The sequence below is a fragment of the Colius striatus genome, chromosome 20, assembly GCF_028858725.1.
Source record: "Colius striatus isolate bColStr4 chromosome 20, bColStr4.1.hap1, whole genome shotgun sequence".
NCBI classification, from domain to species: Eukaryota; Metazoa; Chordata; class Aves; order Coliiformes; family Coliidae; genus Colius; species Colius striatus.
Window position 1 is genome coordinate 5226081 of NC_084778.1, and position 14629 is coordinate 5240709.

Consider the following 14629-nt stretch of genomic DNA (forward strand, 5'->3'; position numbering starts at 1 on the left):
AGGTTTGGTTATGAATAACTACTGCTAGATTTCATACATTCAGTATGAAATCTTTCAGTACTTCCCTATATAGCATTTTCTGTATGAGGAAATCCTGACTGGGTTGTTTAAGCTACTGTCAGCAGCTTTTACTGAGTTCTGTATTTAACTCTGCAAAGCCACACACCTTATTATTACTTTTCATTATCTCTTCAGGTTGGATACACTCCAGACTGGATTTTTTTGCTGAGGAATGTAATGAGAATTAGCCCTGATCAAGGACAACAGTTTGCACAAATGCTTGTTCAAGATGAAGAGCCTCTTGCAGACATAACACAAGTAAATAACTTTATTACTCTTACCATCAGAGAGAGACATTGAACTATGAGTTTGTATTTACCTTAACAGGATGTTTCTTTCCTATGAATGCTGAATGACAGCTTCGTGCAATGCCAGAATGAGCAGTTTGGCTTGGGAAGCTGCAGTTGATGTCACTTCATTCAAATATGCTTCCAGTTTCTAATCAAAAGCCTACTTCTTTTTCTTTTTTTTCAGATTGTGGATGTCTTTATGGAATATAATCTAATTCAGCAATGTACAGCCTTCTTACTGGATGCACTGAAGAATAATCGTCCCTCAGAGGGTCCCCTGCAAACACGTTTACTTGAGATGAACCTCATGCATGCACCTCAGGTTTGCTTTCAGAGTTACTGGGTCAGGCTTATCTGTAGCTAGACTAGCCATCTTAAATGTTAGTGATACTGTTTAGGAACTAAATGAATCTTTTGAATATTCCTTCTAGGTTGCAGATGCTATCCTGGGAAACCAAATGTTCACTCATTATGACCGGGCTCACATAGCTCAGCTGTGTGAGAAAGCTGGCTTGCTGCAGAGAGCACTTGAACACTTCACAGACCTGTACGACATCAAGCGTGCAGTAGTCCACACTCATCTTCTCAATCCTGAGGTATGAGATCAAATATCCTGAATTTAGTGAAGCCAGGCTGTTAATGCTTTCAAGATTTGACTTCAGAATGTAGTGTTCTACTTGGATCTAAAATGGTTTATGTGTCTTTACAGTGGTTAGTGAATTATTTTGGCTCCTTATCAGTAGAAGACTCTCTGGAGTGTCTGCGTGCTATGTTGTCTGCTAACATTCGTCAGAACCTGCAGATCTGTGTCCAGGTAGCTTCAAAATACCATGAACAGCTGTCAACACAGTCACTTATTGAGCTGTTTGAGTCTTTCAAGAGCTTTGAAGGTAAGTTTGTGCTCTAGCAAAAGGAGCTAGTGCTCACCTCATCATACATGTGTGTTTGAAGGACTGTCTGAATTCTAGAAAGTAGTGTGAAAGTTAAGCATTTAGGCCTCAAAACCTGACCTACACCTTGAAGTTCCCCTGTTAAGGGAAGCACCAACATTCAGTTTCATATGTTTTTGTTTTATGAAACTACAATAAAGCTTGGAGCTGTAGACAACAAAAAAAATAACTGAAGAAGCTACTGGCCTTTTTCCTCTGTCCAAAAATGCTCATCTTAAATTGGTGTAGCCTTGAAGCTTTGGGGTTCTCCAATTCTCAATGAGACTAGCTATGTATAGTCTAGTCAGCATGATGGTGTGTTAGTGGTTAACCTCTGCAGATATGTGGCTGAACAGCGTCTTTCTAAGCTTTAAAGAAAACCTGATTCAAGGCTGAGCACACAATATAATCTTGAACTCTTGGAATCTGGAGAATGGTTAGTAGAGTAACATGCTGTGCTAGACAGCTTTTTTACATAGGCAGCCTGTGTGTGTGTTTTGGAAAAGTACTTTCAAGTACTTCACCAGAATAACATGTTGACTGTTTTCCTCAAGGTTTGTTTTACTTCCTGGGCTCTATTGTGAACTTCAGCCAGGATCCAGATGTGCACTTCAAGTATATTCAAGCTGCGTGCAAGACAGGACAAATTAAGGAAGTGGAAAGAATCTGTCGGGAAAGTAACTGCTATGATCCAGAACGTGTTAAAAACTTCCTCAAGGTAATGTCTGGGTAGCACTGGACTGTCTTGTCCTGTTTGGGGTTCTGTTGAAAGATGGTGTGTGTGACCAATGGAATGAGGCAGCTCTGTGAAAATACAGATGAGTCTTAACCTTTGCACTTGAACCCATCTGTCCTCTTGAAGCAAAGATATCTAGCATGGTGACAGTACCTCCTAATAGAGCCTGAGCCTGGAAGGGTGTCTAAACAATGGAGAATGTCAGATTAGTTCCTCACTGCTCTTGGTGAGGTGAACTTGGCCTGAACTCTTAACCTGTAATAATAGCACCAGCTCATCTACAACTTGTTACAGATACCTGCTATAAAGTAGAAAATGGGTAATGAAGATTGAGAACAACCGTAATGCCACATGGGTGCATAACCTAATGCTTGCTTACACGTAACCACCTTCAACTGAGCCACTGCAGAAACAACAAATGAATAGTGTCAATTAATTCCATAAGTGCTTTGAGAGCTCAGGATTGATCTGTCTTGCTTATCATACGTGTTGTCTTGTGCTCACATTTCAGCCAGGTAATTCCAGTTTAGTTCTACTAGCATATGCCAATCAAAGTAAATAACTGCTAGCTGACTGTTGTTGATAGGAGTTGGAGCGTTGCTGAAACACTTCTGAGAAGTGGAAAAAGGTGATGTGCTTCAGATTCTGTAGCCTGTGGTTAGTGCTGAGCTTATTGACAAATGTAACACCGATTGAAATAGCTAAGAAACAGTGTGGGAGGGGACAACTTTATCTGGGAACATTTCCTGCCTTCATGTTTGTTGGTTACATAGCATAGTCTTAGATTTTGCTGATCATATCTGAAGATGGCAAAACTCTGCAAATGAGAATTGTTTAAAAATAACCTGGTGTCACCGAGATGTAAGGTATGTGAATTGATCAAGCCACCTAAGATATGGTATCAAGCTGTCAAATTCCTGATGAAAGCTATTGTTTTTTGTGCTGTTCCATGTCTGGAATGTGCAGGACATGTACCAGGTAAATCTCCCAGTACAGGCCTCCCTGTGTCAAGTCCTTAAGTGTAACTTTATTGTAGGATTATATTCTGGGATGTGCATGTTCGAATAAGGGATCTGGAATACTGTAGCCCCATAGCCTAAGCTTCTGTACTGTAATCATTGTAATCTTATGCTGAAAGTTGGAATGCTTTTAGATCTGATGAGCAATTCAAGTAGTACTGCTACTAGTTTGATTCTTAGTATTCCAAGTTAGAAGGTATCACAAGACGCATGGCACTTGAAGTCAGTCCTGTACGTAAGTTTCACCTTATGAACCACAACTGAATCTAGTCTTAATTAAGTTCCTCTTGAAATCCCAGAGTGCTAATCCTGCACACCAAACACCGGTGGCAACTACAAATGCTATCTATAGCTTAGGCTTGTAATAGTTGTCTTGTGTTGTAAAACTTTGTAGATTCTGCCATGCAAAGGAGTAGGGTTAAACTTCAGAAAGCTTCTTGCTGTAGGCCCTGAAGTGGGTGTGAGTACTCCTACTTGCTACATATTGCAAACAATTAGTTGAACAATAAGCTGTCATTATTTGGTTGACTGTTGAATTTTTTGCTTTCCAAATTCATCTGCTTTAACAATTAAAGTGACTGTAATTTGTCTGCTTAAATCCAAGAACAAAAGCAAATTACTAAAGCTCTTCTCTTTGTAGGAAGCTAAACTCACTGACCAGTTGCCTCTCATCATTGTGTGCGATCGCTTTGACTTTGTCCACGACTTGGTGCTGTATTTGTATAGAAATAATCTCCAAAAATATATTGAGATTTATGTACAGAAGGTAAGTTGCAATTTGTCACTTGGCTTTAATGAGTTAACGTGATCTTTCTAACACTATATGCAACTGTTGGTATTATCTTTGCCAGTATTCTGCAAGCAGCCTCATACTTGAGACCAACAGTATTAGTGATCTCCAGTAAGTTAATTCTTACACAAGACAGATCTCCTAAGTGAAGCTGAGCAGTAACCCCTGCTAATGTGTCTCTTGAAGGAGGAAGACTTGGTAGAATAACTTTGATGTTCTAAGGAAAACTAACTTCTGGTGTTCTCACGGGTGCAGAAATTCCCCTTCGTACTTCTGGAGGGAGGGGTTGGCTTACTCAGGAGCTTTCTTATGGGGACCGAGCATTAGTGAGCCACTGAACTGTCATGTGAACCTCTTGAGTGAAGAATTGATTTTAAGCTTGTCCAGAAACTTAGGAAGGCAGGAAGATGAGGTCAGTCATAACAAGCAGCCTTCATGTGTACTTTATGGATAAGTGTTGACTGCCTGTACTGGGTGACAGCACACTGACTTCTTTAAATGATCCTGTTTAGGTGAATCCAAGCCGTCTGCCTGTTGTTATTGGGGGACTGCTTGATGTGGATTGCTCTGAAGATGTGATAAAGAACCTTATCCTTGTAGTGAGAGGTCAATTTTCAACTGATGAACTTGTTGCAGAGGTTGAGAAAAGAAACAGGTATTAAAGTCTGGTAATGGTTAAGCCCCTTGTTATGGCAGTGTTACCCTGCTCATCCATCAATGCATGTCCTCTTTGCACAGCTGAAGCTGGTGCTGACAAGAAGGTGCCATTGGGTGAGCAAGAATCTGCTTTATCTCATGGCTGCTGTGAGCATCTACTTTGAGCAGCCTTCAGATCAACGAGTCTTTGGCACATCATATTCTTCATAGTGTCAGAAAGTTATGAACCAGAATGGCCCACTAACTTTGGTTTAGTTACTGAGTCTCTCCTATGCTGAAGCTGTACTGAAGAAACAGTGCAAGTGGATACTTGCTTATTCACTCGATCTCTGCAATGTGAAAACTGTTTTCTTCCAGGCTTAAACTGCTTCTGCCCTGGCTGGAAGCAAGAATTCACGAGGGCTGTGAAGAGCCTGCAACTCACAATGCACTGGCCAAAATATACATTGATAGCAACAACAACCCAGAACGATTCCTGCGTGAGAACCCTTACTATGACAGCCGTGTCGTTGGCAAGTACTGTGAGAAGAGGGACCCCCACCTGGCCTGTGTGGCTTATGAGCGTGGACAGTGTGACCTGGAGCTTATCAATGTATGTATGCCGAGGCAGCTGACTCGGGGTTTAAGTTCTAGCCTGAGCATCATGGGAAAGATAGTCAGATTTATGACAAAAGCATTTCTTTCCTGGAAAGTAGAATCTGGGAACTCTAGTAGAAAAGGTAGCTATTTAATGAGCAATGAGAGACTCCCCTGGATACCCTAGAGTGGGAGGCTAGTGGAAATATCAAAGCCTGAGATTTCTGGTCTGTATCTGTCCAGCTTTTTTTATGCTGCAATACTATTAGCTCATCCACTGTAGGCTCTAATAGCTGTGACTTAGCTGTGAATAAACTCTGCTTTTCCCTAGGTGTGCAATGAAAACTCTCTCTTCAAAAGTCTTTCCCGCTACTTAGTTCGTCGTAAAGACCCTGAGCTGTGGGCCAGCGTGCTCCTGGAAAGCAACCCCTACAGAAGGCCACTCATTGACCAGGTACAACTGACAAAACATTAAAGCCTTTGCTGTCCTAACTTGACTTGCTAGTACCTGACTGAACTGATTTGCTAATGGCTTGCCTCTGCAGGTTGTACAGACTGCACTGTCAGAGACACAGGACCCTGAGGAAGTCTCTGTTACTGTGAAGGCCTTCATGACTGCAGATCTTCCTAATGAGCTTATTGAACTGCTAGAGAAAATAGTTCTTGATAACTCTGTGTTCAGTGAGCACAGGTATGTCAAGTCAAAACTAAGTCCCAGGAAACTTGAAATTGTCCCTGGTGCAAACAGTAAATTGCTGTAATGTAGAACTGCAAATAAATGACCACCTTCTGCAGAGGGGAAGATGAATTTCTTGGTTGTTACTTGATACAGGTACTGATATTTTCTTTCTCTCTTTAGGAACCTGCAGAACCTTCTCATTCTTACAGCTATTAAGGCCGATCGCACTCGTGTCATGGAATACATCAATCGCCTGGATAACTACGACGCTCCAGACATAGCCAACATTGCCATCAGCAATGAGCTTTTTGAGGAGGCATTTGCTATCTTCAGGAAGTTTGATGTCAACACATCAGCTGTACAGGTACTGTAAAGCTCTCAGTCTAATAACTGTATAATGTGCATCCTCTCACAAGGACTTTGCTGTTAACTTGTGACCAGGTAGCAAAGTACCAAAGCTGCTCAGTGTCTTGTCTTACAGAGACAACAAAAATGGGGTAGTGAACCCTCTATAAGTGAAACTTTGTAAGCCTAAAACCACTCTTGCTGTGTGGGTCAGATGGAGTAGACTCCATTTTAAAACCAACTGTGGATCTTTTGAAGAACTGACATAAACCACAGCTTAGTGTCTTGTAAAACTGACCTTTATAGATGGTGGCTGATCATAAGTAACCCTTTCTTTAGGTATTAATAGAGCACATTGGAAACCTGGATCGTGCATATGAATTTGCTGAACGCTGCAATGAGCCTGCTGTCTGGAGTCAGCTGGCTAAAGCACAGCTTCAGAAGGGGATGGTAAAGGAAGCAATTGACTCATATATTAAAGCAGACGATCCTTCCTCGTACATGGAAGTTGTTCAAGCTGCTAATGCCAGTGGTATGATGAAGTTTTGTTTAAATCTTTGCTGTTGATGTCGCTCAGCTCTTTTGTGTGGTCTGTTGCTCAAAATGTGGTTCTGTCAGACTTGTATCTTGATGCAAGTAGAGTAATTTGGTCCTTCAAAGACTGCTCTAAATGAGAAAAAGATAGTGTATTGTATTTGCAGATAATTAGAGTCTTAAAAACTAGCTTCTCTCACTAGCTGGAGCAGTTAGAGCAGTTGCCACTCAGGAGGTCTTTGCATGAAGTTACTGAAGTTTCCTTACAACAAGCCTAACTGAAATCCTGGTATTTAATCTCATGTAGCATGTGCATTATGAAGGCTAGTCTTGATTGCTGGGAAATAACTACAGAAGTACTTCTGTCAAACCAGGTTGAACTGGTAATATAGCTTAAGCACAAGTGTTCTCAGTGGTGGGAAGTAAGCATTCTGAACTCTGTTTCATAGGAAACTGGGAAGAGCTGGTGAAGTATCTGCAGATGGCACGCAAGAAGGCCCGGGAGTCATATGTGGAAACAGAATTAATCTTCGCTCTTGCTAAAACAAACCGTCTAGCAGAGCTAGAGGAGTTTATCAATGGACCCAACAATGCACACATCCAGCAAGTGAGTGAGACTGCCTCAGTTCAGTTGAATCCCAGCAGGAGGTTCCTTAGGCCTTGCTAACCAGCGGAGCGGTGGGACTCCTGTATCTTTGGGTATGGAGGTAGATCTTGAACTTCAAAGAGCATTTCCAATATGATAAGGCCTTGAATGTTGTATGTTCTGTGTATGCCCTCAACTGAACAGCTGCAGGAATAACCTGGTTATGTTCTCCTGTAGGTTGGCGATCGCTGTTACGATGAGAAGATGTATGAAGCAGCCAAGCTGTTGTACAACAACGTGTCCAACTTTGGCCGTCTAGCCTCAACTTTGGTTCACTTAGGTGAATACCAGGCAGCTGTGGATGGTGCTCGGAAAGCAAACAGTACTCGCACATGGAAAGAGGTAAACTTGACTGATGGAGTAAACTAAAGGACTTGAAAGCTGTAGCCTCTTCAGAGGCTTTGATTGTAAGCAACAATGCACTTGTGAATTCCAGGTCTGCTTTGCTTGTGTTGATGGAAAAGAGTTTCGCCTGGCCCAGATGTGTGGACTTCATATTGTAGTGCATGCAGATGAGTTGGAAGAGCTAATCAACTATTACCAGGTAATTAAGCTGACTCCTGTTAAACAGTCAAAGTCTAAATTCTTTCATGGCAACTGTCCCAAACTGGAAGTCAGGTTGGTTCCTAATGTGAAATATCTCTGTCTATATCCCTTAGGATCGTGGCTACTTTGAGGAGCTGATAACTATGTTAGAAGCAGCACTTGGACTTGAGCGAGCACACATGGGAATGTTTACAGAACTAGCAATTCTCTATTCCAAATTCAAGCCACAGAAGATGAGGGAGCACTTGGAGCTGTTCTGGTCCAGAGTCAACATCCCCAAGGTAAGAGTCTGAGGTCTTCCATTTACCTTAAAATACATCTGTGGAGACTGTACTCTGGCTTTTGCAATAGCAGCTCTTGAGATGATGAATGGCAGTAAAGCCAGGACATGGATAGCAATATGTGTTAACTCAGATTTCTAATATGCCTCTTGCTTAGGTTCTGAGAGCTGCAGAACAAGCACATCTCTGGGCTGAACTGGTGTTCTTGTATGATAAGTATGAAGAATATGATAATGCTATAATCACAATGATGAATCACCCAACAGATGCTTGGAAAGAGGGCCAGTTCAAAGATATCATCACTAAGGTATTACTTTCCTAATGAAAGAAGGTAAATTTCTTGCTGTGTGCACTCCAGATCTCTTCCCTCACTAGTAACTTGTCTAAAATTCAAAGTTCTTGAGATTGTCATGTAATTTTAAAGCAAGTCAACTGCAGTAACTAAAGAGATCACTAGAGACAAGAGTGAGTCTTGGATGAGTGGCTGAGTTGTGCTGGAATATGAGATTTTCTCTCTCGTTCATTTGGATTTTTCAACAGTCGAGTTTCTGCTCTGAATGTACATTCTCATTCATCTCTAGGTGGCCAATGTGGAGCTGTACTACAAGGCAGTTCAATTCTATTTGGAATTTAAACCTCTGTTGCTTAATGATCTGCTGATGGTGTTGTCCCCTCGGCTTGACCACACTCGTGCTGTCACCTTCTTCACAAAGGTAACTTTTCTTACTACTTTCACATCAAAGAAAGAGTTTTAGCTGGGAAAGCATTTAGTTGCAGTATCATTCTAAAATGCTTAACAGCTTCACTGCATCACAGGGGAGGTGCTGGGAGACCTCTACAAGAAAAAGTTATCTTGACTTAAATGTATCTGATTCCTTGAAGGTTAAACAGCTGCCACTGGTTAAGCCTTACCTGCGCTCTGTTCAGAATCACAACAACAAATCGGTGAATGAGTCCCTGAACAACCTCTTCATTATTGAAGAAGACTACCAGGTATGTCCTGTCTTGAAACAGTAACATCTAGAACAGGTATTGACATGTATGTTGTATATGATTCATAGCAGAGGCAGCTATTCCTGAATTTCAAAGTCCTGTTCATGCTGGCTTCTGTGTCAGTGCTAACCTAATATTCTGGGGTGTGTTTGACATCTAGAAACACAGGTTTCTCACTTCTTCTCAGTAGCTTTTACCTGCTTGCTGTTAACTTCCATTCCTTAAGTATGTTTTCTTTGACACTTCAGACTGAACTAGTGGTGAGCTGCCAAGGATTTAGTGGAGAACCATTAGTAACTTGGAGTCATTTTACTGGGGATAGACTGGCTGCTTTGTGTGACAGACAGCTTTTCTTTAAGGCAAACAATGGGTGCTAAGGAAGGAACTTGTAGAAAGGGCAAATGGTTACAATGTCTAGCTGTTGTACTGCTTTCAGAGAGCAGCTGTCTGGGGTTCAGAGGCTCTTAACCTCAGCACCCACTACTGAAAATACTAACTGGAATACTCTAAGCTACATGTATGTCAAACAGCAGCTTCTCAAAGAAGTCCCCTCTGCAGATCTGGCTGGAACACTTTATCCTCCTAGAAGCAGGAATACAAACCTAAAATGTATGGAGTGTGTCTTTGTGGATGCAGTTGCACATTTGAGGTGTGAATAACTTTCTTTTTTTGTTGTTGTTCTACCTACCTCAGGCTCTCAGGACTTCTATAGATGCTTATGACAACTTTGACAACATTTCTCTTGCTCAGCGCTTGGAGAAACACGAGCTAATAGAGTTCCGAAGGATTGCTGCGTATCTCTTCAAGGGCAACAATCGCTGGAAACAGAGTGTAGAGCTCTGTAAGAAAGACAGACTGTATAAGGTAAGACCACTACACAGGTCTGGATTAGCATGCTGGGCTTGTTTTGGAGGTGTGTGACTTTTTCTAGTAAAGCTGCATCTTTTTGGATGCCAGTAGGTGGTGCCTGTAGCTTCTCTGTCAAGTCTTGCTTTAGAGTGGCACTGGAGGGACAAATTTCTTGGAAACAAGTCATGGAATGCCTCTTCTCTGCTAATGTCAGTAATGGATTGCAGCTTAAGTTAAATAGTCTGTGTCAGTGACTGCACTGGGGCATCTGAGACTAAACAGGCTCTCTCCTGTTGTAGGATGCAATGCAGTATGCTTCAGAATCCAAAGATACTGAGTTGGCAGAAGAGCTATTGCAGTGGTTCTTGCAGGAGAACAAGAGAGAATGCTTTGGTGCTTGTCTCTTCACCTGCTACGATCTCTTAAGGCCAGATGTTGTCTTGGAAACAGCCTGGAGGCACAACATCATGGACTTTGCCATGCCGTACTTTATTCAGGTCATGAAGGAATACCTGACCAAGGTAAGAGCAGGTGCTTCTCCAATATTAAAAGCTTGTTAGTCACTGTGGTGTATGCCTTGAGACTGTTTGCTTGCTACTAACATTGATATGGGCTTTGTCAAATGTCTGTCTGTCCATGTCCACACTTATTTTTCAGTCCATCTGGGGAGAGACTTCGCCCTCTAAGAGACTGAAACACTTGCAAACTCCACCTTATCTACCAATACAGAACCTACATCAGTAGTATTTGGCTGACCATGGGCAGTGTCTTAAAGTAGCTGCAGGATTCAGGCTGTGTCAATCAGGAATCCCAGCTGGGATCAAGCTCAAACTAAACCCATTTATACTAAAAAAGATTCTATACTAAAAAAGCTTTATAGCCAGATCCTCGAGTTAACTTGGTCTGCTGTGCATTTAACTCTAAAATGTGGCTTTGATACTTAATGGCACTAATGGTGACTCAGCTTTTGTTTGAAGTGACTTAGGATGGGGAAAAATATTTGTAATGATCCTGACAGCCTTGAACAAGATTTTAGTTAAATAGTAAGATTTTCCCAGCTGAAGCTTTTAGAGTGAAATGCTGTAAGTTCTTCCTTCTGTGACAAGTAAAAGCTTAACTCGAGCTTAAGTCAAGAGAGACCAGAGTGCCTGCTTGTCTAGATTTGCCTGACTGTGACTTCTAAAGGCAGGACTACTCTGTAGTCCCATAGCAATCTGCTATCCTTAAATGCTATGTTTTGGGGGAGGTGGGGAGCTATCTAAGCAGTAGCATTGCCTGTCAGATGTACCCGATGTACCACTCTAATACGAGGCCTCTTGAGTAGGAGTAGTCTTGGAGTAGGGTTCTTAGAGATTAAAATTTCATTATCTGCTAATGGATTAGGATATAAAGGGAGTGTAGCCAGTGAAATCAATGAGGTAACATCTAGCAAGAAGCAGAACTGCCTTTCTAAAGCAGATACTTCTGGTGTATCTTTGTTTTTACTCGCCTGTACCTTAATTATTTCTTCCCTGACGCTTTTGTTTCTACCTTTTATATGCTAAATATGGAATTTGATTTTTCTAAGCTGCACCTTCTGAATTCCTTTGCAGGTTGATGCAATAAAGGAAAAGGTGAAAGTTGATTCTTGTTTTCCATCTTTAAGTCTGGAGGACTAAGTCTAAGGATTCTGCATGAGTTTTTTTTCTTTCCTACGTTTACTACACTGCTGCTACTGCTTTTCCCCCCAAACAAAATACCACTAAAGCATATGCAAATTGTTTAACTCTGCAAGTAGCTAGTGCTGTAGGACAAAAGTAGAGTCATTTGCTACTAATAAGCTACTAGATCCTCAGGAAGGGCATACAGGTGATCAGCTGGATCACAGTCAACCTGGTATTTAAAAAGATACCCAAGTGCTGTTATTCAATGGCCAGTCTGGCTGGAAGAACCTCCTACAGTAAGACGTAATGACGTCTTGGACCACTGTCTCTGAACCATAAATGAAAAAGGCATTTGCTAGTTTGAAGGACTGTGATCCAGTTTCTGATCTCTTGACCATTACTAATGTGTGCTGACAGTAGGCAGAGTAGATACTAGCTGCTTCAGAAGAGACTCTTCCTCATTCAAATGTCCAGTTCTTACGGTGCTAGTCTAATCCACATGGTGCTCTAGTTCACATAGCAACTTAAAACTTCAGCTATTAGACCAAGTCTGTGATTCTCTTCCCTGTAGTAAATTTCTTGTAGTTGTGCAAAAAGAACTGCCTTCCAAGCTCTTCAGCTTCACTAAACTCCTCTTGCTACCTCATTCACAAAAAAAAGAAGAGAAAAGGTAATGCATGTTGCTCTTCTGAGACTTGCCTTTAGCTGAGCAATTTTGCTCTCCTGAAGGGCAATCTTGTTAAGGTTTTTGTCCATCTGCTTCTGTACAAATACCAGTCTGATTCTCCTTAACCCAGAGTCAGCCCTAGTGTGAGTTTTCCATTAATGTGGTTGAGCAAAGGGCAAACGAACTGACAAATGGTTTTAAGATGGACTTAAATGCAAACTGCTGCTTGGTGACAAGATGTCTGTAATTACACCACTGGAACTCAAGGCTAACCTGACTAAAATGTATAATGTAAGGTCCTTCGGCAGCTAGTAAGTGAGGCAGTAAGAAAGAGTGTGTGTGAAAAAAGGTAACTGAACTGCAGTGTTTGCATAAACTGAGCATGTGTAGCAGTCATTGCAATTACATCCCACTACTCCTTAAGCTACAAGGCATTGCTGTGGGCTGCGTGTGGTTTTTTGGGGGGAGCCTGTATGGCAGTCATCTTCAGACCTCACTCTTGCTTCAGTACTTTTGCCTCTTTTTCATGCACACATGACACAATAACATTGAATGCATGTTACTTTTCCTCTGCAGCTTATTGCAGTCCCTGTGGAAAAGCCTTTAAACCAATCTCTCTACACGTGTGTAGGGTACTGAACCTGGTGATGCTTAAGCAAGTGGTTTAAGAACCATCCTGCAGGCTGGTTTCAAACTTGCACTTGTTATTGTTAAATACTTGTTTAGCTCTGAGGGGAGGCATCAAAACTGGGTCAAAAATGCATTAAATGTCCTGGGCTGGAAGCTTTCTAAGTGTGCATAAGCCAAATGCCTCTGCTTAGTAGCAAAATCTGCACATTCTACTTGGATTTGCATCTCCAAACTTGCGCTTCTGTGTTTGATGTGTTGCTATTTGAGTTAAAACCAGTGCAGTTCTCAGCACTGGTATCTGGAAATGAGTCTTGAAGCATTGGCATAGACTCGTGTGCACTTTTTGACAGTAGCAAGCCAGATGCTGATATGAGGCAACAAAAGGCTTGCTGTGAAAGCTCAGTCAATGAATGAACTCATAAAGCCTCAGGACTTAAACCGCTTCCTGGATTTATGCCTCTAACTGAGGTTACAGGTTTACAGTGTGTATTCCATCAACCTGATACCACTAAATGGAAGAAAGCCATTAAAGCTGCCTGCAGGGATATGTGTAGCACAGTTAAGCTGAAAACTGTTGGACTGGTGGATGAAAACAAAAGATTAATCTGGTTTGTGAGTTGTCTTATTGTCTTAAATTGATTGGCATGATTGTCTCTGACTTTATTCTGAGTCTTATCTCCCAGGTAAAATATCACTACCTAATATTTGTGATTTTAGTTTCAGGGCTTGCCTTAGACTGTAGTAATGCTGAGTTTCCTTGGATCCGTTCTAGTAACAAGCAATATTTCACCACAAAATAAGTGTTTTTTCTCTCTTGCCTTTCTGTAGGGGTGGGCTAACAGCACAAGTGCACTTGCTGTGCAGCAGAGTGAAGCTGGCTAGTCTTGTCTTGTTACTGTGTGTTAAGCTCCAACAAGTTGAGTGTTTGTGGGTTTAGGCTGACTGCCACACAGTTCTAAAGTGGGAAAAAAAGCAAATCTTATACACATGCATTCTCTGCATTTGAACTTAAATTGCATGAGTTGAATGGGTTTGGAAAGTGAACTCTTGAGGCTCAAGTGACATGTCGGATGCTATTGCAGTCTGCTGTATGCAAATACCAACTTGGGATATTTTGCCTCAATGTTACATTCAGGGAAACTTCTCCAGGCCTGGGCAGTGTCTTTAGCAGCTGCTCCAACACCAAAAGTCTCCAACTGGCTTTGTTAAAATCTGAGTTTGAAGCATTTGGAGGAATGCTGACTGAGCTTACTGATGGCTAAGTAGCTCTAGTCCAGAGTGGAACCTTTCATAAGAAGCTTCAGCCTGGAGTGAGCTTTCAAAGAAGTTCCACAAGTCCCTCAATTAGGGATATTTTTTCAGGAAACAGATGATCTTGACTGCATCAGTACCAACATTGCTACTTGAATTGATCTTAACTTGTAAATGGTCTCCTTTTCCTGATGGGTGTTAACATACCACTAAGGCTTTTCCACTTCTCTGCCATGAATAAGTACTTATTTTAGAGGAGCTTTTTAATTGTTGGTCTCAATTCCAGGTGGATAAACTGGATGCATCAGAGTCTTTGAGAAAGGAAGAGGAGCAAGCCACAGAAACACAACCCATTGTTTATGGTAATGCTTCAGTTCTTGTCTTGCCAGGATCAAATTTTGCGTTTGAAAACAAGACTTCTCTGGATAAGTTTGTGTTTTTACCCAAGGTAGTCCTTAGAAATGGAAACACTCATGTGAAATCAAGTCTCAAGGGAACGTTGTTCCAA

The 14629-nt window shown here is 41.6% G+C and overlaps 1 protein-coding gene across 1 annotated transcript in view; it reads left to right on the forward strand.

Moving 5' to 3' along the window:
• Positions 1–14629, forward strand: part of CLTC (clathrin heavy chain) — a 31506-nt gene that overhangs the window by 15261 nt on the left and 1616 nt on the right. Inside the window, exons 10-31 of the mRNA XM_062012630.1 lie at positions 196–318; positions 535–672; positions 782–946; positions 1060–1240; positions 1834–1997; positions 3675–3800; positions 4337–4479; positions 4839–5073; positions 5389–5511; positions 5603–5748; positions 5917–6100; positions 6421–6613; positions 7065–7222; positions 7439–7603; positions 7698–7805; positions 7921–8088; positions 8246–8395; positions 8670–8801; positions 8971–9081; positions 9775–9945; positions 10230–10451; positions 14408–14483. Of these exons, the coding sequence (XP_061868614.1) occupies positions 196–318; positions 535–672; positions 782–946; positions 1060–1240; positions 1834–1997; positions 3675–3800; positions 4337–4479; positions 4839–5073; positions 5389–5511; positions 5603–5748; positions 5917–6100; positions 6421–6613; positions 7065–7222; positions 7439–7603; positions 7698–7805; positions 7921–8088; positions 8246–8395; positions 8670–8801; positions 8971–9081; positions 9775–9945; positions 10230–10451; positions 14408–14483 (3382 nt within the window). The remainder of the gene's footprint in view (positions 1–195; positions 319–534; positions 673–781; positions 947–1059; positions 1241–1833; positions 1998–3674; positions 3801–4336; positions 4480–4838; positions 5074–5388; positions 5512–5602; positions 5749–5916; positions 6101–6420; positions 6614–7064; positions 7223–7438; positions 7604–7697; positions 7806–7920; positions 8089–8245; positions 8396–8669; positions 8802–8970; positions 9082–9774; positions 9946–10229; positions 10452–14407; positions 14484–14629) is intronic.